The sequence below is a fragment of the Mirounga leonina genome, unplaced genomic scaffold (genome assembly GCF_011800145.1).
Source record: "Mirounga leonina isolate KUSES-001 unplaced genomic scaffold, KU_Mleo_1.0 Mir_115, whole genome shotgun sequence".
Lineage (NCBI taxonomy): Eukaryota > Metazoa > Chordata > Mammalia > Carnivora > Phocidae > Mirounga > Mirounga leonina.
This window is the reverse complement of record NW_023270268.1, coordinates 75144809-75167329: the sequence shown is the minus strand read 5'-3', so window position 1 is coordinate 75167329 and position 22521 is coordinate 75144809. Positions and strand designations below refer to the sequence as shown.

At 46.7% G+C, this 22521-nt stretch overlaps 1 protein-coding gene across 5 annotated transcripts in view; it reads right to left on the bottom strand.

Annotated features, from left to right (window-relative positions):
• Window positions 1-13621: 13621 nt before the first annotated feature.
• Window positions 13622-22521, bottom strand: part of VPS8 (VPS8 subunit of CORVET complex) — a 252231-nt gene continuing 243331 nt past the window's right edge. For all 5 annotated transcript variants that reach the window (XM_034999742.1, XM_034999741.1, XM_034999743.1 and 2 more), the window contains 2 exons: window positions 16769-16849; window positions 13622-14336 (listed from right to left, as the gene is read on the bottom strand). In XM_034999742.1, the coding sequence (XP_034855633.1) occupies window positions 14187-14336; window positions 16769-16849 (231 nt within the window). In that variant the 3' untranslated portion in view covers window positions 13622-14186. The remainder of the gene's footprint in view (window positions 14337-16768; window positions 16850-22521) is intronic.

Below are 22521 nucleotides of genomic sequence, written 5' to 3'. Positions count from 1 at the left end.
ATCACCATCTCAGGTGGAGGTGAGAGTATAGTGTGGGAACGTTGATGGGTGATGGGCAGACACATCCTTCTAGAGAGAAGAGGCTGGGTTGGGCAAACCATGAAGTCTTGGGGCATGGCACCCCACAGACTATTAGGAGCAGATCCTGACCTTTTTTTTTTTTTTTAAAGATTTTATTTATTTATTTGACAGAGAGAGACACAGCGAGAGAGGGAACACAAGCAGGGGGAGTGGGAGAGGGAGAAGCAGGCTTCCTGCCAAGCAGGGAGCCCAGTGCGGGGCTCGATCCCAGGACCCTGGGATCATGACCTGAGCCGAAGGCAGACATTTAACAACTGAGCCACCCAGGCGCCCAGATCCTGACCTTTGAGATAGTCGTGGTGCAGAGTTCTGAGGGAACAGATGTCAGGCAGGAACGGGGGCCACTGGGCTCCTCAGTTTTGGAGAAGAGCTCCAGTGGGAAGCTGAGGCCCAGCCGGACCAGCAGCTTCATAAGCAGAGCCTGTCAGTCTCCTGAGCTAACCACCTACCTGCTGGCTGGGGCAGGAGGCAGATATCAGGGCCTGTGCACTAAAAGCCAAGCTCAGGTGAAGGGTGGGGTGCACATCTCCGGTCGTACCTATCCCGTCGTCCCCCGCTGAAGCTGTAGACATTCATGCAGGCCGGCGTATATTCAAAAAGGTGTCAATTACATCTACCCTTTGACCCTGCAAGATCATTTCTAAGCTTACACCCAACAGAACTGCATACATATGTTCACCAAAAGACAGGAAGAAGAATGGTAAAAGGCCCATCCTGGAAACAATTCAAATGCCCATTAACAACACAATGGATGAATTATGGTATATTCATATAATAGACTGCTATTCAACAATGAGAAGGAATAACAAAGATAAATCTCACAAACAGAATTGGAATGAAGGAAGCCACTTCCAAGAGCATACATAATGTACTTTATTTATATAAAGTTCAAAACAAGCAAAACTATGCTACTGGAAGTCAGGATGGTGGTTAACATGCAGGACATGATGAACAGAGAATTCAGGGGGCCTCTGGGGTGCTGGTCATTTCTATTTGCTTGATCTGGGTGCTGGTTCTACAGGTGTCTTCACTGAATTAATCCAGGTGTATGCATCGGGTTTGTGAACATTCTGTCCATAAAAAAAGTGACTGTAAAGAAAATATGGTGATACCTATTATATTTTAAGCACTGTGCTATGGAGGATATGGGAGTGTACAGAACGCAATTCTGCTCTCAAGTGATGGAGACAGACAGGAAGTCCCCCCAAGTGTGGACAAAGGCTGAGTCAAACTGCCATTTTCCTCTAGGAGCTGTGCAAGGCTTCATAGAATATCAGGGTGTGGAGGAGGCTGTTGGCAGAAGGAGGGGCCCCTGGGATGGAAGCTGGTGAGCCAGGGCTGCCCTCCAGAAGCTCAAGCTCTGACTCCCTGGCGCCTGGAGTTGGCCGTGGGCTGCCCAGAGGACAATACACGAAGAGGCCTTCCCTGAATCTTTGGGCACGTCAAAAGCATCTAATTCTGGAGATGCACCTTTGGAAAAACATTTTCTGTAGGCAGAGCTGAGTGGAAACATGCTGTTTCTAAAAGGATCCCCAAAGCTCTGAATTATTTATTCACTAAAGCATTCATCATTGATGAGGCCCCCTGTTGGCTTTCCTCCTCCACAAACACCTTTCCTCCCCCTCACCACAGAAGGTTCTGGTTGGCAGTGTTACCTTTGGAAAGCGTCTTCCCACCCATCACTTGGACCTTTGCTATAGATGGAGCAGATCGTTTTTATTTTTATTTTTCAGAAGAGCAGACAGCCTTCCTCAGCTCTCATGTGGGCCAGTGGTGGGGCTCCTGAGTGGCAACCCAGCACTCTTCCCGGCACTCCATTCTGCTGTTTGTGGAGAACTGGGCGGGACTCTCCCCTTGATGGCGGTGGTGGTTGGGGGCGCGCAAACACAATGGGCAGGGGCACTCGGCTGAAGCTGCGAGCTGAGAGTAACCGTTTTCAGGTGGGCCACAGTAATATTCAAATACTTACTGTTTACCAGGAAGGAACAAAACTGTGATGGATACTGCCGTGTTTTGACCAACCAGAATCCACTCCCCTCCCCCATCAGGGCCTTGATGTCCTTTCAGAGCGTCATCTCTTCCTCCTCCACAGGCGGGCAGCGTGAGAAGAGACTCTTCAGACCAGGTACATGCTCTCCCCAAACTGTACCTGAAGGGTCTATGGAAACTTCCTCCCCAGAGCCTTCCTTTACCACCTGTCACAGCCAAGGGGTGAGCATGTGACCTAACAAAGCCACTGGAGCTCAGCACTGGGGCTGGAGTGGGGGACACTTAGAGCTGCCTGCTCTTGGTCTGCTCCTGGATCCTGGGAGCTCCCCCGGTCCCCTCTGTGAGCTCCATGGAGATGTCAGCAGAACTGTTGCTGTTGCTGAGTCTAGAAATACTTCCGGACAAATATTTGCCCCTAAGGGACTGCTTCGAAGCAGGGCCTGACATCACTGCAGAGTAGAACATCTGCTCAGTGCCATGAGAAGGGACAGGGACAGTGGCTTCCAGATGGCAGGGACTGGGGCTCAGCTCAGGCCTGCCACATCCCCAGTGCCCAGGGCTGCCCAGCACTCAGAGTCCATTTCTCATCTACCCTCAGGAGAGACGAGAGGGCTCTTCAAATCCAATCCAGAGTATACTCTTAGGAAGGCATGACCTGAATATAAAGATGCTGTAATTTATTCAATGGTACTGTGACTGGAATGAGAGGTTAAAGAACTCAAGGACTGGGAAAATAGGACAGGGGCTAAAGAGTCATTTGTTGTTTACTGGCCCTGATTTTAACAGAAGTTCTGATATTCAGAATAGCTTTTGCTCTTTAGACTATAAAATGAAGAAGGGCAATTACCAAATTTTGCTTTGAGAATATCAAGTGCCTTTGGCTTTAATTTTAGGCTCATTGAGAAACCTGCTATGTAATTTGGGCAGGGAGCATCTGGAATATCTGGAATCACAGTTCTGAGTTCAAATCCCTGATCTGTCACTTAAAAAATTACATTTCAGGTGTACAGCTTTATAATTCGGTATCTGTATGTACTACAAAGTGGTCACCACCATCCATCACCAAACACTTGACTCCTTCAACCATTTTGCCCACCCTTCAACCCCCTTCCCCTCTGGTAACCACTAGTCTTTTCTCTGTATCTGTGAGTTTGTTTTGTTTTATTTATTTGCTTTGTTTTTTTTTAGATTCCACATTTGAGTGAAATCATACAGTACTTGCTTTTTCTGTCTGACTTATTTCGCTTAGCATAAGACCTACAAGTTCCATCCATATTGTTGTAAACATCAAGATCTCATTTTTTTTTAAGATTTTATTTATTTATTTGAGAGAGAGAAAGCAAGAGACAGAGCACAAGTGGAGGAGGAGGGGCAAGGGAGAGGGAGAAGCAGACTCCCCACTGAGCAGGAAGCCCAGTGTGGGGCTCTATCCCAGGATGCTGGGGATCATGACCTGAGCCAAAGGCAGATGCTTAACCAACTGAGCCACCCGGGTGCCCTGATCTCATTCTTTTTTATGGCTGAATAATATTCCACTTTGTAAATATGCCACATCTTCTTTATCCATTCATCTATCAGTGGATACTTTGGTTGTTTCCATATCTTAGTTATTATAAATAATGCTGAAATGGACACAAGGGTGCATATATCTTTTTGAATTAGTGTTTTCATATTCTTCAGATAAATACTCAGAAGTTGAATTACTGGATCATATGGTAGTTCTATTCTTAATTTTTTGAGGAAGAAACATGCTGTTTTCTGTAGTGGCTGCACCAATTTACATTCCCACTAATAGTGTACAAGGGTTCCCTTTTCTCTACATCCTCTCCAACAATTGTCATTTCTTGCCTTTTTGGTAATAGACATTCCAATAGGTATTAAAGAATATATCATTGTGGTTTTGATGTGCATTTTCCTAATAATTGGTGATACTGAACACCTTTTCATGTGCTTGTTGGCCATCTGTATGTCCTCTTTGGAGAAATGTCTATTCAGATCCTCTGCCCATTTTTTAATCAAGTTTTGTTGTTGTTATTATTGTTATTGAGTTGTATGAGTTCCTTGTATGTTTTGGATATTAACCCCTTATTGGATATATGGTTTACAAATATCTTCTCCATTCAGTAGGTTGCCTTTTTGTTTGATGATGGGTTTTTTTGTTTTTTTGGGTTTTTTTGCTGTGCAGTTGATGTAGTCCCATTTGTTTATTTTTGCTTATTTTCCTTTGCCTTTGGAGTCAGATCCACAAAGACATTACTAAGATCAATATCAAGGAGTTTACGCCTATGTTTTCTTCTAGGAATTTTATGGTTTCAGGTGTTACATTCAGGTCTTCAATCTATTTTGAATTAATTTTTGTGTGTAGTGTAAAATAGTCATTTAATTCAATTCCTTTGCATGTAGCTGTCCAGTTTTCCCAGCACCATTTATTGAAGAGACAGTCCTTTCTCCATTGTGTGTTCTTGGATCTTTTGTCATAGATTTATTTTATATATATATATAATTTTTTTTTTTTTTTTGGTGGGGCTCTTAGTTCTGTTCCATTGACTTTTGTATCTGTTTTTGTACCAATGCCATACTGTTTTAATTACTCTAGCTTTGTGGTATAGTGTAAAATCAGAGAGTGTGGTATCTCTGGGTTTGTTACTTTTTTTTTTTTAAGATTTTATTTATTTATTTGAGAGAGAATGAGAGAGAGAGAGAGCATGAGAGGGGGCAGGGTCAGAGGGGGAAGCAAACTCCCTGCTGAGCGGGGAGCCCGATGCGGGACTTGATCCCGGGACTCCAGGATCATGACCTGAGCCGAAGGTAGTTGCTTAACCAACTGAGCCACCCAGGCGCCCTGGGTTTGTTATTCTTACTCATTCTTTCTCAAGATTGCTTTGGCTATTTGGGATCTTTTGTGTGGTTCCATGAAAATTTTAGAATGATTTGTTCTAGTTCTGTGGAGTATGCCATTGGTATTTTGATAAGTATTGCATTGAATCTGTAGATTGCTTTGGGTGGTATGGACATTTTAACACTATTAATTCTTCCAACTCATGAGCATGGAATATCTTTCCATTTGTGTCTTTTTCAATTTCTTTCATCAGCATCTTATAATTTTCAATGCACAGGTCTTTAACCTCCTTGGTTAAATTTATTTCTGAGCATTTCAGAATTTTTCAATGCAATTGTAACTGGGATTGTTTTTTTAATTTCTCTGTTTTTTGTCATTAGTAGAAATGCCATAGATTTCTGTATGTTGATTTTTTTTTAAAAAGATTTTATTTATTTATTTGACAGGGAGAGAGACAGAGAGCCCAAGCAGGGGGAGCAGCAGAGGGAGAGGGAGAAGCAGGCTCTCAGCCGAGCAGGGAGCCCAATGCAGGGCTCGATTCCAGGACCCTGGGATCATGACCTGAGCTGAAGGCAGACGCTTAACAACTGAGCCACCCAGGCGCCCCTGTATGTTGATTTTGTATCATGCAACTTTACTGAATTCATTTATTAGTTCTAACAGTTTTTTGGTGGATTCTTTAGGGTATCCTATATATATAGCATCGTGTCATCTGCAAACAGTGATAGTTTTACTTCTTCTTTTCTGATTTGGATGCCTGTTATTTCTTTTTCTTGCCTAGTTGCTTTGGCTAGGACTTCCAATACCTTCTCAAATAAAAGTGGTAAAAGTGCACACACTTATCTTGTTCCCGTTCTTTTTTTTTTTTTCTTGTTCCCATTCTTAAAGGAAAAGTTTTCAGCTTTTCACCATTAAGTATGATGTTAGGTTGTAAGATTGTCATATATGACAACTTGTTGAGGCACCCACTTTTGGTACTCAATACTCACTTTGTTGAGAGATATTTTACCCATAATTGGATGTTGCATTTTGTCAAATGGTTTTTCTGTATCTATTGAGATGGTCATATGATCATTATCTTTCATTTTAACATGATGTATCATGTTGATTAATTTGCAGATATTGAACCATCCTTGAATATCTGGAATAATTCCCACTTGACCATAGTGTATGATCCTTTTAATGAATTGTTGGATTTCATCTGCTAATATTTTGTCGAGGATGTTTGCATCTATGTTCATCAAGGATATTGGCCTATTTTTTTTTGTTTTTGGTATCCTTATCTGGTTTTGGTATTAGGATAATACTGGCCCCATTAAATGTGTTTGGCAGCTTTCCCTCCTCTTCAATTTTTTGAAGTAGTTTGAGAAGGACAGGTAGTAAATCTTTGAATGTTTGGTAGAATTCACCAATGAATCCAACCTAGCCCAGACTTTTTCTTTTTTCTTTATTGGGAGGTTTCTGATTACTCTTTCAATCTGCTTACTAGTAATTGGACTATTCAAATTTTCTATTTCTTCATAATTCAGTCTTAGAAGATTGTTTGTTTCTAGGAATTTATCCATTTCCTCTAGGTTGTCCTGTTTGTTGGTATATAATTGTTCATAGTAGTCTCAGGATCCTTTGTATTTCTGTAGTATCAATTGTAACTTCTCTTTCATTCCTGATTTTATTTATTTGAGTCCTCTCTTTTTTCTTGGGTTGTCTAAGGGTTTGTTGATTTTATCTTTTCAAAGAATCAGCTCTTAGTTTCATTTATCTTTTCTTTTGTCCTTTTAGTCTTTATTTCATTTATTTCCATTCTGATCTTTATAATTTTTTCCTTTTACTAATACTTGACATTGTTGTTTTTCTAGTTCTTTCTAGTTCTTTACACCTACATTCTCTAGGTGTAAAGAAAGGTTTTTATTTTTTTGAGGTAGGCCTGTATTGCTATGAACATTCCACTTAGAACTACTTTTGCTGCACCCCATAGATTTTGATATGTTCTATTTCTTTTTTTTTTAAAGATTTATTTATTTATTAGAGAGAAACAGAGACAGAGAGAGTACAAGCAGGGGGAGAGGCAGGGGCAGAGGGAGAGGGAGAAGCAGACTCCCCGCTGAGCTGGGAGCTGGATGTGGGACTTGATCCCAGGACTTGGAGATCATGACCTGAGCCGAAGGCAGATGCTTAACCATCTGAGCCACCCAGGCACCCCGATATGTTCTATTTCTGTTTCCATTTGTCTCTAGGTAATTTTTTATTTCTCCTTTGATTTCTTTGATGACCCCATTGGTTGTTTAGTAGCATGTTATTTGATTTCCACATTTTTGTGGTTTTTCCCATTTTCCTCTTGTAATTAATTTCTAGTTTCAGGTCAGAAAAGATGCTTTATGTGATTTAAATTTTCTTGAATTTACTGAGATTTGTTTTGTGGCCCAACACGTGACTGTTCTGGAAAATGTTCCATGTACCTTCCATCTGCTTTAGGATGGAATGTTCTGTATATATCTAGTAAGTCCATCTGGTCTAATGTGTTGTTTAAGACCAATATATTCTAATTAACTTTTTGCTTGGATGATCTATCCAATGATGAAAATAAGGTATTAAAATCCTTTACTATTATTGCATTGCTTTTAATTTATCTCTTTAGGTCTGTTAATATTTGCTGTATATACTTTGGTGCTCCTATGTTGGGTGCATATATATTTACAAATGTTATATCTTTTTGGATTGAACTCATCATTTTTAAAAAAGATTTTATTTGAGAGAGAGCAAGAGAGTGAGTGAGGGAGCACAAGCAGGGGGAGCTGCAGAGGGAGAGAGAGAAGCAGACTCCCTGCTGAGCAGGGAGCCCAACCTGGGGCTTGATCCCAGAACCCTGGGATCATGACTTGAGCTGAAGGCAGATGCTTAACTGACTGAGCCACTCAGGCACCCTAACCCCTTTATCATTATGTAATGCCTTTTTTGTCTTTTATTAGTCTTTGTTTTAAAGTGTGTTTTGTCTGATATGCATATAATTACTTGCTTTTCATTTCCATTTGCATGGAATTATCTTTTTCTATCCCTTCACTTTCAGTCTGTGCATATCTCTAGATCTGAAGTGAGACTCTTGTAGGCACCATATAGATAGTTCTTTTTTTTTTTTTAAAGATTTTCTTTATTTTGACAGAGAGAGGGAGAAACAGCGAGAGAGGGAACACAAGCAGGGGGAGTGGGAGAGGGAGAAGCAGGCTTCCTGCTGAGCAGGGAGTCCGATATGGGGCTCGATCCCAGGACCCTGGGATCATGACCTGAGCTGAAGGCAGACGCTCAATGACTGAGCCACCCAGGTGCCCTGCTGTCTTTTTTTTTTTTTTTTTTAATCTATTCAGCCACCCTGCATTTTTTGACTGGTGAATTTAGTTCATTTCCATTGAAAGTAATTACTAATGAGTACATACTTATTGCCGTTTTGTTGTTTTCTGGCTGTTTTGGTAGTTCCTCCCTGTTCCTTCTTCTCCTGGTCTCTTCCCTTGCGGTGGTTGTCTGTCTTTCTCTTCCTTTCTCTTTTTTTCTTTCTCTCTCTCTCTTTCCTTTCTCCTTCCTTCCTTCTATCCTTCCTTCCTTTTCTTTCTTTTTCTCTTTTTTTATCCTCTTCTTTCTCTCTCTCTCTTTCTTTCTTACTCTCTTCCTTTCTTCGTCTCAATATTATTTGGGCTCTTTTTCTTTTTTGTGTATCATAGGTTTTTGGTTGTGGTTACCATAAGGTTTCTATATATTGGAACAAACACAGAACATCTGTTTTAGGCAGATAGTTGCTTATGTTTGAACACACTCTAATAGCACTACATTTTTACTCCCCCTCCCTAGTTTTGTTTTTGATGTCCTATTTTACATCTTTTATTTTGTGTATCCCTTAACAACTTCTTGTAGTTACTGTTGATTTTATTATTTTTGTCTTTTAATCTTCATACTAGCTTTGTAAGTGGCTGATCCACTGCCTTTATTATGTATTTGCCTTCGCAAGTGGTATTTTTTCTTTCATTTGTTTTACTATTTCTGGTTATAGTTTTTCTGTCCCACTTAAGACCCTTTAACATTTCTTGTGAGGTTGGTTAAATGATGAACTCCTTTGGTTTTTGCCTATTTGGGAACCTTCAATTCTAGATGATAATCTTGTCAGGTAGAGTATTCTTGGTTGAATACTTTCAGTGCTTTAAATATATCCTGCCAGTCCCTTCTGGCTGCAAATTTTCTGCTGGAAAATCAGCTGATAGTCCTATGGGGTTTTCCTTGTATATGATTATTTGGTTTTTTTCTTGCTGCTTTTAAGATTCTCTCTTTAACATTTACCATTTTAATTATAAATGTATTCATGTGGCTTTCTTTGGGTTCATCTTATTTGGAACTCTCTGCTTCCTGGACCTGAATGTCCTCTTCTTTTCCCAGGTTAGGGGAGTTTTCAGCCATTATTGCTTCAAATAAGTTTTCTGTCCCCTTCTCTCTCTCTGCTCTTTCTGGGACCTCTATAATGTGAATGTTATTGTACTTGATGTTTTCCTAGAGACCCCTTAAATATCCTCACTTTTACAAAATTCTTTCCCTGTTCTGGTGATTTCCCCTATTCTCTCTTTGATTGCTGATCTGCATCATCTTATCTACTGTTCACTCCCTCTAGTGTATTTTTCATTTGAATTATTGTAATCATCAGCTCTGATTGGTTCTTATATTATCTCTCTGTTATAGTTTTCCCTGTGTTCCTCCATTCTTCTCCCAATTTCAATGAGCATTTTTATGACCATTACTTTGAACTCTTTGTCAGATGAATTACCTCTATTTCATTATGATTTTTTTCCTGGGGTTTTTATCTTGTTCTTTTGTTTGAAACATATTTCTCTGTCTCATTTTATTTTGATTTTCTGTTTGTTTCTATAAATTAGGAGGAACACTTACCTGTCCTGGTCTGGAAGGAGTGGCCTCGTGTAGGAGCATTTCCTGTGGAGACTGTGTGTGACTGACTGGAAGCTTTGGCAGGCTGGTGGGAGCTAAGCAGTTGTGGGCTGGGGTGGAGGGGTATCTCAGGGCACTCACTCCATGTCAGGGCTGCCTTGGCACAGTGGTTATAGCTGGAGTGAGCACATGCCAGGGTGTCCTTGGGTGCACCACGCTAAGGCCACCTTGATGGGACAGCTGGATTTGAAGTGGGCCTGGGCTGGGGGAGCTAGGGTGTGCCTTGTCAGGGCCACCCTGGGGGCAGTCCCTGGGTGCACAATGCCAGAGCTGCCCTGGCAGGCTGGCTGGAGCTGGAGCAGGCTGGGGGTCCTGGGGTACACCATGCCAGGGCCACCCTGGTGAGATGGCTGGAATGTGCAAAGACCAGAGGAGTCCTGGGGCCTTTGCAGGACAGTGGGCATGGGCTGGGAGGGAATCCCTGGGTGTGCTGCACTGGGGCTGTATTGGTGGGATGACTGGGTTGGGTGGATGCTGGGAGTGGAGGGGGTAGTCTCAGAGTGCACTGCGCCAGAGCTATCTTGAGGGGGATGGCTGGAGCTGGTGTGGGCCAGGGGTCCAGGGTGCACTGGGGCAGTCCTAACAGGCTGGTGTGAGTGCCTGGACCCTGCTCCTGCCTATGCCATCAAGGTGGAGGGCGAGTGTAAAAAATGGCATGGACCATGCCTGTTACCCTGGAGAGTTCCAGCAGTTCCCTGCCAGTTTGGTGGCTGCCCTAAGGTTAGTAAATGGATTTGCTTCGCTTATAATCTAATTAGCCTTTAAGCCACTGTTGTTTTTACTGTGCCTCAGGGTAGGGGAGTCTGGACTGGGACCCTCAGTCACCTCCCTCTCTATCGCACTGGGGGGGGGGGGGTGTTCCCATGGTTACCATGTCTCCATCTCTCCTAATCTTCTCTATGTGGTCCCTCTACTGTTTGTTGGGCTGTTCAATCAGCCCTCAGTTTTTTTGAAGGAATTGCTCTCTACATAGGTGTATATAAATTGTGTCAGTGGGAGGAGGTGAGTTTAGGGTCGTTCTCTGCTGCCATCTTGGACCACCTTCCTTAATTTTACTACTTTTGTCTTTTAACCTTCATGCTTGCCTTGTGATTGATCCACTAGGTTTGTTGTATTTTTCCAGTGAGATTTTTAAAAAATATTTTCTCTACACCCAGTGTGGGGCTTGAACTCATAACCTCAAGATCAAGAGTTGCACACTATTCTGACTGAGCTAGCCAGGCACTGCTTTCCAGTGAGATTTTTGCTTTAATATGCTTCCTTATTAGTGCCATTTCTTTTCAGCTTAAATAAATCCCTTTAAAACACTTACTGTAGGGCTGGTTTAGTGGTGATGAACTCCTTTAGCTTTTGCTTATCTGGAAAGCAAAATCTCTCAATCTCTTAATCGCTCCTTAAATTCTGAATGGTAATCTTGCTGGGCAGAGAATTCTTGGTTGGAAGTTTTTTCCTTTTTGAACTTCGAATATGTCATGCCATTTCCTCCTGGTCAGTAAAGTTTCTGCTGAAAAATCTGATAGCTTTATGGGGTTTTCCTTATATATAACAAGTTGTTTTTCCTCCTGCTGCTCCTGATTCTCTCTTTAATTTCTACCATTTTTTTCAAAAGATTTTATTCATCTAAGAGAGAGAGAACATAAGCGGTGGGGGGAGTGGAGGAGCAAAGGGAGAGAGAAGCAGACTCACTGCTGAGCAGGGACCCCCATGTGGGGCTTCATCCTAGGACCCCGGAATCATGACCTGAGCCAAAGGTAGACGCTTGACTGACTGAGCCACCCAGGTGCCCCTAGTTTCTACCATTTTAATTATAATGTGTGTTAGTGTGGTTTTCTTTGGTTTATCCTGGACCTGGATGTCTGATTCCTTTCCCAGATTAGTTTTCAGCCACTATTTCTTCAAATAATTTTTTTGGCCCTTTTTTTCTTCCTCTGGGATCTATGTAATGTGAATTGTATTCTGCTTGATAAGACCCAAAGGTCCCTTAAGGTATTTTCACTCTTTTAAAAATTTTCTTCATTTTATTGCTTTGTCTGGGTGAGTTCCATTGCTCCTCCTCATCCAGTTCATTGATCTGTTCTTCTACTTCAGTCTCTTGTGGAACCCCTCTGTATTTTTTAGTTTAGTTATAACTTCTGTTTGGTATTTTCTTATATATTCTCCTTGTTGAAGTTCTGTGCTCATCCATTCTTCTCCCGAGTTTGGTGAGCATCCTTATGACCATTTTATCAGGTAGTTTGCAAATCTGTTTCATTTAGTTCTTTTCCTGAGGTCTTGTGCTTTTGTTTGGAGCTATTCTTCTATCCCCTAATTTTGCCTAACTCTCCACGTTTCTAAGTATTAGGTGAGTCAGTGACCTCTCTCAATGTTGAAGAAGTGGCCTTTTGTAGGTGTCCTGTGGGATGCAGAAGGACAATCTCCTTTGGTCCCCTACGTGAGCTGTGTGCCCCCTCCTACTGGGCTGGGCCATGGCTGTGGTACTCTGGGGGGGCAGGTGGCCCCTGGCCCGACTGCAGGGTGTCAGGCCTACTGCAGTGTGTTTGGGTGGGGCTGTCAGTGGGGTGTAACTTCTCTGGGGCTAGCAGATTAGACGGAGAATTCCAAAATGGCCCACCAGTATCTCAGCCCCCAGGGGAAATCTGCTGTTTCCTCTTTGGCAGATGCTTTAAGGTTAATAAATGGGTCTCCTTTACTTAGTCTACGTGCTTTTTAAATTGGTGTTTTTGCACTGGTTTCTGGGTACAGTCTGTGCCTCAGCTCTTTAAGAGTGGGTTTTCCATTTTTTACTGTTTGTTTTTCTGGACATAGCCCCACTGATTTTCAAAACCTAGTGTTTTGGGGGCTCATCTCTCCTGATCTCCTGTGGAGGATCTAAGGTTTGCGGTGTATTTGATGTGCAGCTCAAATGCCTCACTCCTCAGGGAAAAGTTCCATACACACTTGTGCTTCCCCATGGCTGATGTTTTCCCCTGGCAAGTCTGTGTCTTTGCCTCTTTCCCAGCTTGATGTTGTCCTTTCAGGCTTTGTTGTGGAGGCTCTCTTCGTTCCATTTTCAGTTCCCTTTCAGAGGGAATTATTCCGTATGTAGTTGTTGATTTGTTGTGTCCCTGGGAGGAGACGGGTTCAGGATCTTGTTACACTGCCATCTTGAACTCAACTTTGTTCTGCCATTTTTCTTTTTTGAGGGAGAGCGAGCGAGCACTAAGAGCTGGGGGGGCGGGGAGGAAGGGGCAGAGCGAGGGAGAAAGAGAATCTTAAACAGATTCCATGCTCAGCACGGAGCCCCATGTGGGGCTCGATCTCACGACCCTGAGATCACGACCTGAGCGGAAGTCAAGAGTCGGATACTTAACTGACAAGCCGCCCTGCCATTTCAGGTGTGTGCTGCCTTGGTTAAATTATTCATGTGAGTCTCAGCTTCTTTTTTTCTGTAAAAGAGGGTTGAATTTGAACTAATGAAACTGAATTGTGGGGGAGCCTGGGTGGCTCAGTCATTGGGCATCTACCTTTGGCTCAGGTCATGATCCCAGGGTCCTGGGATCGAGCCCCGCATCGGGCTCCCTGCTCCTCGGGAAGCCTGCTTCTCCCTCTCCCACTCCTCCTGGTGTGTTCCCTGTGTCAAATAAATAAAAAAAATCTTAAAAAACAACAAAAAACCCCAAAACACTGAATTGTGGCAACAAGGGCTCTAAATGTCCCTCATGACTGGACAGACTGAGAGCTGGCCAGCAGGCCTGCAGAACTTAAACAGAGAGGCATTTATTGTTAGGGCAAAGCTTACACTCAAATGGGTTTTCACGTAAACGCATCAAAAGGGCGATGCCCTGCCCCCAGGTGTTTGCTTTCAGTTCTCCTGCTGCCTGGCCCACCACTGTTCTGTCTTCCCGACGGCAGCAAGAGCTCGAGTTCCTCCATGTTACCCGGCAGCTGGAGGGGACCAAGTAGGACAGACTCCTGAATGCCATCTGCCCGAGTCCCATCTATTCTCAAAGCTTCAGGGAAACTGAAAAAAGTCCCAAAGGGCAAAGCATATGTTCTTAAAAAGCTGGATGGAAGTATGAGACATTCCTTTGCTGAAAAAGCAAACAAAATCAACTGGTCGGTGAACTGATGCTGCTGCAACATCCTGGGAGAGACAGGGAGTCTCCCCGGGGCATGACGGGCGTGGAGAAAGGCCCGGGCACGGACATCCACCTCGGCTCAGAAGGGGGCAGGCGGAGGGGCCAAGCCAGTTAGAGACGGGTCCCTCCCTGGCTGCATCAGGATCGTGTCTGGTCTCCAGTGCCAGGCCCCCCAAGAGGCCTCAGTCCTCAGTCACAGGTGGGGGAATGAGCTGCAGCTGGAAATTCTCATTCTGGAAGACGCTGTTGAAAGCAGGGCCACTCTGGGAGCCACTGAATGGCCTGTAGCTCTCACTGCTGCGATTCTGGGAGAGCTCTGTGAGGAGAGCCAGCTGCAAAAGAAGGGACACCCATCAGCCAAGGTGTGTGGAACAGAGGTGGAGGAGCCTTGATCCCCCTGCCTCGGATACACAAGGGACGGGGCTACACCACAGGGAAGTATAAAACTGGCTCTGGATCCCAGGGCAATGACCCCGGATTACGATCCCTGGCTCTGACGTCTCCTGTGTAACCTGTCCAGCCCCCACTTCAGCTGTGAGGAGGGAGCCGTAAGCCATGGCAGGGCCGGCAGGTCTGGGTCAGGCTCCGGACCCCACGTCCGCAGGAACTTCTACTAGTGCAAGGTCACTGCAACGAGTGCGCTATGCTACGTCCTCTACGTGTGTATGGTTTCTAACCTTCCACAAGAACCCTCTGCGTACAAAACGCAGAGTTCTCAGAGTTAACGTGTCCTAAGTCATTCAGTGCTGAGTGGTAGTGCAGGACTCAACCTCAGGTCCACGTGGCAATTTCTGCTTAGCCGAGCCACCTATGGCCCTGCCTTCCCTGGTCTGGCACCGGTTCCTACTCACCCACCCTGCCAGGAACTCTGTCCTCTGCTGATCTAGCCGGTAAGGGGTTCTCTCTCCATCCAGGCAGTGACGACGCAAGGGCCACGTGTATCCATTCGTCACTTCTGTGGAAAACTCACTACCAGTGATTGTGGGAACTGGAGACACAGCAGACGGGCCTCTCAGTTCAAAGTGCCCACTTATCTAAAGCACTCCGGCCCCAGTGACGCTCTAGGGCGCAGCCGACGACACTGGCTCAGGAGCCCCACCTGCGAGTTACTCAGCCGGCCATGGACGCACAGCTCAAGTTGTCCTGCTGGGACTCGCACTGAGGGCCTGGCCTGGGGAGACACATGTCCCTTGGTCCACAGAGCCCCATCTTTGCCACTTCTCATCCTCTCTAACCCTCTCAGCTGCCCATCAGCCTGTGAAGTTCTCCCTAAGAACAATTCTGTAGAAGACTAGGAACAGAACAGGCAACAGATGGTACATAAACTCAAAGTTCTTCCACATTCAGACACTGAGGTTTAGAAAGATCAACTGAAAAAATATTTTCTATTTTCTAAGAGAAGATCTGTGTTCTACTTCTGTAACTTTGTGATCTAGAAATCAAGGAATAGTGAATAATGGCTCCACAGTTTGAAGCAGAGCTTCCTTAGGAGGCTCAGAAAGCCAACTCATGGGGCAGAGCCTGGCTGAGGCTGAGAACTCAGCAAAGCCGCTGGGCACCATTCCGGAGACCCCTGGGGAAGCTTCCTGGAATAAAAACCGACTCTCCAAGAGGGAACACCGCTTTTCCTCGGGGCTACCCCCCCGCCCCCAGCAGGTATTTGCAGAAGAGCAGGGAGGGGGCCAGGGAGTCCAGGCACAGAAGCAGAGCCACACACGGTGTGTGCGAGCTCAAGCGGAGCGCCGAGAACAAGTCGGGCCCGGCTGGAGTCTAGGTAGGACTTGGGACGCGGAGAAGGTGGTAGTTTGGACTCCACCTTCCAGGGATGAGAGGCAGGAAAGAGTTTTAACAAGGGGGTGACCAGACACTGGGGTTTGGAGCGAGTCCCCAGGCAGCAGGGACAGAAGACCTGCAGTGGCCTCTGTGAGTGACCGTTTGGAGGGAAAGGGGAGAAATCCACAGGAGGTACAGAGAAGATGCCTCTGGGGGCTCCCCGGGGAGCGGAGGGGTGCCGCCAGGCTTCTGCTCTGGGTGACTGGCTGGGGTGCCCAGGCAGCAGGTGAGGAAGAACAGGTGGAGGGAGTTATCAGGCACCCTCGGGACGTGCCTGGGGGGCGCGCAGACGGACGCGGGGGCAGGACCGCTAGCAGCTCTCCCGGGCCGTCCTCTTCTACGGTTCCGGACGGGTCCCAGTCATTTCAGCCCCTGGCCCTCGGCAATAAAGACCCATTTGCCCAGTGTCCGCTGCAGTCAGGTGCAGTCGGGCGCCTACGTTCTGGACAACAGAAATGAGATCTACACCTTCTAGAACCGTCTGGACATAGTTTATTTCCTCCTGCTCTCCTTTTCCTCCACCTTGCCAGCCGGCGCGCAGTGGTGACGGGGAAGCCGGAGCAGCCCGGCTAAACCACGCGAGTGGGCGCCCGAGCCAAGGACGCCAGGAGAGAGGAGGACGCCGGAGACAGGCTCCGGGCAGGCGCCCCGGCGGCCCGCGTTCCCACGTCCGTCTTGGGTGCCCGTCATTCAGCGGCTGTGTTCACGGCCAAACGCGCTCGGCCGGCGCAGACGGGGCCGTCGTTAGTACCCACACGGCCGGGACGGAGCTCTGGCCACCTCCTCCGGGTCCTCCGCTAATCCCGAGGGCTCCCCGGGGCCAGGGCTCCAAACTGAGGCGGCGGCTGGGGCGAGGGCCGGAGGACGCCACCCTCCCCAGACAGTGGTTATAAAGTGGGAAATAAAATGCGAGCCGCCCCCAAAACATTACCCGGGAGCTTCCTCGGTAGAGACGGCAAAGCTGATCAAAGGCCTGGATTTGCTGCGGGTCCAGGACGGGTTCCGAGGCTGCCTGGAAATCAGAAACGAGAAGGTGACCACCGCGCGCGGGCGGCCTCTGCGCTCGGCCAGGGCGGAGCCAGAAGCCGGTCGCCGCGCCTTTCCGAGGAGACGCAGGCGGCAGCAGGGCGAGACCCTACGGAACATTCGTGAGAAGCAGGCACGGCCTTCCGCAGCCCCTCGGTGCCACCTGCAGGCTGACCTGGGGAGGGACTGGCCCCACTGGGGTCTCTCTGGGTCTCCACACACAAGCTCCCCTCGGGGCTTGGACCCCCGTTTGCCTCCGGCCCGGCTGCACTCCCGTACCCGCGGCCGAAGCCGGCGGGCAAAGACGCCGCTTCGTAGAGGCGGCCGCGGGGGGGGGTGCTTCGTAATTACGCCACGTCCTTTCCCGGTCTCGTGATCAAGCTGGCAGCCCCCTAACGGGGTGGCAAGGTGAGCCTACTGGCTTTCGGAAGAGGTGCAGTTTAACTTCTCTCTACGGCTGTCCGGCTCTGCTCCGCCTGCCACGGTGGCGGGCACGCCGATACTGTGCTGCTCGTCTCCTCTTGGTGGGTCTGCTCCAGCGCTCCTACCCACAGCAAAGAAGTGGGATCCCGGGGAGGCAGCCACAGGCTTTGGAGTCTGAGGTAAACTGGAAGAGCAGTGCGGACGCTAGCTTGCCATGTGACCTTAGGTAAGTTACTTTTCTGAGCCTCAACGGCCTTACCCGGGAGAGGAGAAAATGCTTTCCTTATGGGCTCACCGACAATTAGATGAGACACAGATTTAAAGTGTCGTGAACATGCCTGGCACCTCACAAGGGCTCCGTACATGCTAGCTTCTATTACTACAATTTAGAGATGCCCTTAAATGTTGCTTTCAGGTGTTTTTATGCTGATGTGTAAGATTAGTGAAAAGAGGCCTTTGTTCTGGATTTATTATGAACCTCTCTTGGCATGAATAAAAGCATCACTAAATACACAATGAATGTATCTGTAAAGGAGGATTTCAGTGACGAAGGGTCTGGATGGTGACAGGGTGCCACTCTATGAGGAAGGTACGGTCATGTCCATTTTTTCCCCCTAAGAAGGATTCTGAACTTTAAAAAAAAAAAAGCATTACACAGAGGTTACATAAATTTATAATTTGTCTTCCAGGAAGGACTTTGCTTCTTTTCCTCAAAGTTTTTACTATCCTTAAGGGGAAACAATGGACTAAGAGCTCAGAGAGACGAGAGAAACACTACCCTTGAAATCACTCACGCTAGCCTAGTGGGGAGCTGTTTTACCACTTCACCTCCTGAGCAGGCGAAAAGGATCTCCTGTAAGGTCCAGAAGGCAGCTATGGGAGAGAAGGCTCACATCTCATGGCCCCTGGAACCCCATAGTGGTGCCCCACTAAGGTAACGCCTTAGTTCTTGGCGCCCTCAGTGATGTGGGGATGGCTGAGGACAAGGCCGCTCAGTGGAGATCCTGAGGAGGACAGTACGATCCGAAACAGCCAGAAAAGAGAAGAGGGGACCCACAGAGGCTCTGCTTTTCATTCTGTGCCACGTCTCTGGGTCTGCCAGACACATGGAGAGATCACTCTCTGAGAATGTTTAAACTTGCCTTGACACTTTTTAGACACCTTTTCTCTGTAATTTGGTAGGAAAACCATCATATTCTTGGAGATTGAGTGTGTGGAGTATCACACTTCCGACAGATACTAAGTAAAATACACAGGGAAGACCCAAGCTCAAGATGATCAGAAAGTCTGAGAAACACTACACACCTAGCTTAAACAAAGCAGAACAAGAAAAAATACTTAATTACCTTCGAGATACTTAACAAAAAACATGGTTTTGCCACCTGATTTCCCATGTCCCTTTAGTATCAATGGCATAAACTGGGGAGCAGGGCGGGTTGAGGACAAGGGTGATACTTGCCTTTCACTGGCCATTCAAAGCCTCAGCTGTGGGGCCTGCCACTGCCACAGGCCATATGACAAGGGCCCGGCCACCCCGATGTCACCTTTGCTTATTCCCTGGTTGCTCTGTGTTTCATAAAGGAGGTCCAGACAGAAACAAGTCAGCAGTAGACTAGGGAAGGGAGTGGAGGGGGCGGATTATGGTGACGGGAAGGCAGGTTAGTTACACAGCAGGTTTAAATGCCAAGTTAGCATCTGATGAAGCAGCAAGAGCCAGAAAAGCTCTCTCCTTATAGAGGTACTTTTATAAAACAGCTCTTTGCTTTGAAGGGATATTGTAAGAAAAAAAAAAATCTCGTGAAATGCACTATTGTACTTGTTACGTAAGTGTGGATGGTGCCGGCCACTTAACGGTGACCCACTTAAGAAATTCCCATCAGGGGCACCTGGGTGGCTCAGTCGTTAAGCGTCTGCCTTCGGCTCAGGTCATGATCCCAGGGTCCTGGGATCGAGCCCCGCATCGGGCTCCCTGCTTGGCGGGAAGCCTGCTTCTCCCTCTCCCACTCCCCCTGCTTGTGTTCCCTCTCTCGCTGTCTCTCTGTCAAAAAATAAATAAAATCTTAAAAAAAAAAAAAAAATTCCCATCAGACCTTGCTGAGAAAAGCTGTACTGGACACAGACCTGCTAATAATTGTATTTTCTTTTTTGTTTTTATCACTATGGAGCTCAGGGATAAATGGTTAGTACAACTAGCAACTGCTGAGGACTTTGTGGCAAACATTTATGTATGCAGTTATAACCCAGTTTTATAATAAAGTTTTCCTCCTTTATTTATTTCATCCTACTCGATGTATGTTGGAAACCAACTCAAATCATTTTGGGAAAGTGAAGGTCAGGTCATAAGTAGAAAATGCCACTGCTAAAAACAGAATCCTGCTCTCACCCCCCAGGAAATACTATGGGCAGATGAGTCTATTCTAGGCATAGAATAAATGACTCTAGCCCCCGGGGGTTTGCTCACTGAGGCAGAAGGTGCAGAACTCATGCTTTCTGATCTAGTACTTCTCGGATCTGAATGTACACAAGAATCCCTGGGAGATCTTGTTAAAATGCAGAGTCCAAGTGGCAGGTCTGGGGTGGGGTCTGAGGTGCTGGGTTTCTAACATGCTCGCAGGCAGTGCCGAGAATGCTAGTCCCCAGTCTAAGCTGTGCTGCTACCCTGTGTTGCTAGAAAGGCTCAGGGTGGCGGGAGACTTCCTGTCCGGAGTCCTGTGTAACAGGAAACTCTCAGGTTGCGAGGTATTTTACCTCCTACTGATCCGCTGTACCAAATCATCCATTCCATTAGCATTTCTTTTTTCCTACGGCACCCACAGATCAGGGATGTTGGTTTTCAACCTACTAGGTTCGCATGCATCGTAGCAACCCTTGGATATAATAAAGTTTAATAAGGATGCTCCTGCCACATGGTTTATTCTGAATCTTACAGAATTGCAAGCCCTACATCTGTTTTACTAAATAAGGGAAGGGGATTGTGTAAATTGAGGAGGAGAAGGCTAGGAGACTTGCCTAATAGGAATAAAAAATTCATAACCAATTAAGGGTCACAAACAGGGCCTTTACCTTAGAAACCCTAGGCCGCCTCTGCCAGGAGAACAAATGGGAAGCACAGAGACACAGACACACACGGACCCATGACTGCAAACAACACGACCTGCCCAGAGAAGTGTGCGGGGTGGCTTCTCAGGGCCTTCGTCCTCTGTTATGCCCTTAAACTCCTTGGAAATACCACAGGAAGGGGTTTCCAAAGATGACGTCCTTCAGGAATGGAAAAATGTGGCTGTTGCATGGGTGTGAAGTACCTGAGGGTTACAGGTCCTATCGTACCACGCAAGCCATCACCCCGGGCCACCAGTGACTCAGCTGAGGAGCAGCTGCTGGGGCCACCCTGGAACCCTCCCGGAAGCCAGAGGATGGACATGCCCTATTCTTGGCTGGGCATACTGGCTCTGTGGTAAAGTGAAGACAAGTCATTTGAGGCAAAAGAGGTGAGCTATTTGTAGACAAGCCTAGGACCTAGTAGATGCTCACCTGTCTTAAAAGCCTTCCTGGAATAAGACTGTAGTTTTCAAAAGGAAGCATACAGGAAATGACTACTAATCACTGAAGCAGGGATTTCTGTACTCTCTTTCCAGGGTTCTACAGGCTCAAGAAGTGCCATATGGAGGCTGTGAGGGGAGGGACCAGGCCTCTGTGAATTCGCCTGTCCACCGAAGGCTTCCTGCCCATGCAGGCTCCTGCCCTATCCCCCCCAGGCCTCATGCATAAGATCCAGCTCTCGGGTTTAACAAATATCTCTGGAGTCCCTATTAGTATCGGGTCTGGGGTACGAAGATGAACAAGAGGGGTTTAATACCCCAGAATCTGTGGGACATTAAAACCCCGCAAAAAGATTTCACCTCCTCCAGTGGTGGTAAGCAAAGCTTGAGAGGTTACGGAGATATCTGATACCATATATTCCTTCTTTGCCAGGGCAGGACTTGTCTGCAACATGCTCCCCCCCTCATCTACATAAACCATCAAAATCTCCCTGATACGACAACATTTTGAGGCCCAGATCACACTTTTGTACGTGACACACGGAAGCCAGCACTCTCCCCAGAATGCCTCTTGTGTGTGCCCCAGTCCTGTCAACAGATTGGCTTCCACGGGCCCCGTGTGTCGCCGTTATGTCGCGCTCACTACAGTGGGATTCTCTGTGTATCAGTCTCGTCTGTCAGACTGTGGACTCCCTGCACATCAGAACTGTATCTTTGTCTCCTTCCTGTTCCCCATGCTCTACAGCCAGCAAATGTTCAAAAAACAGCTGCTGAACAATCGCAGATCCTGGCTGATCTGGAACTGTCCATTTTAGGTGTCTGAGCAGGCAGCCACCGGGCTCTCCTGGTCCAGCGTGAAATCACTGGCACTTGTCCTCCTACTTTCAAGAACTTGAACTTGTAAAGATTCTTTGTGATTTCTGGCGTGTTTGTCCTGTATTTCAGTGAAAATATCAGTTTCATTTTATTTAATTCACTTCTGGGGAGAGGATTGTTTTTAACTGTCAAAAATACGGGTACCACCCCTTTTAAGAAGACAGGAAAACTTACCAAGCAAGCAGGACTTGTAGTTGAAAGCCTCTTTCTGTTGTTCCCCAATACTTCCTAGTGCCGACACAGCCATTCGGCGTGACCGCGGCCTGTGTGGGGGAGGTCGGGCCTGCTCCCCAAGTGCCTGGGACACTGCAGCGCTGCCCGAGCCCAAACCTGGCCTCACCGGGCACTAGATGACATTCATAGGCAAGCTGCCTATTCTTTGAGCTAGTTGTGTTTTTGTTTTGTTTTTTTTGTAACGGGGGACAAAAGAAGAGCTGTGCCACAGGAAGTGGCTGGGATGAGGAGGGGAAGGCCTCCAGCATGTGGTAACTGGCCAGGACGCTCTGAGTCCTCATTTGGTGTGACTTCCTGGAGGGGGTATGGGAGGGCCCTGCGGGTGCCACACACAGACCAGTTGGGATGGGACACGGGTCCCGCATACCTAGTCCTCACGTGGCTGAGAGGGAAAGACAGGGGACCCTAGCACACAGTGCTGTCCACACTGGCAAACGTGGCAATGGAAGGGATGCTGAAGAGAGAGAGAGAACAGGGAATGGGGGGGAGCCTTAAGAACACAGGGCCTTGGGGCACCTGGGTGGCTCGGTCATTAAGCGTCTGCCTTCAGCTCAGGTCATGATCCCAGGGTCCTGGGATCGAGCCC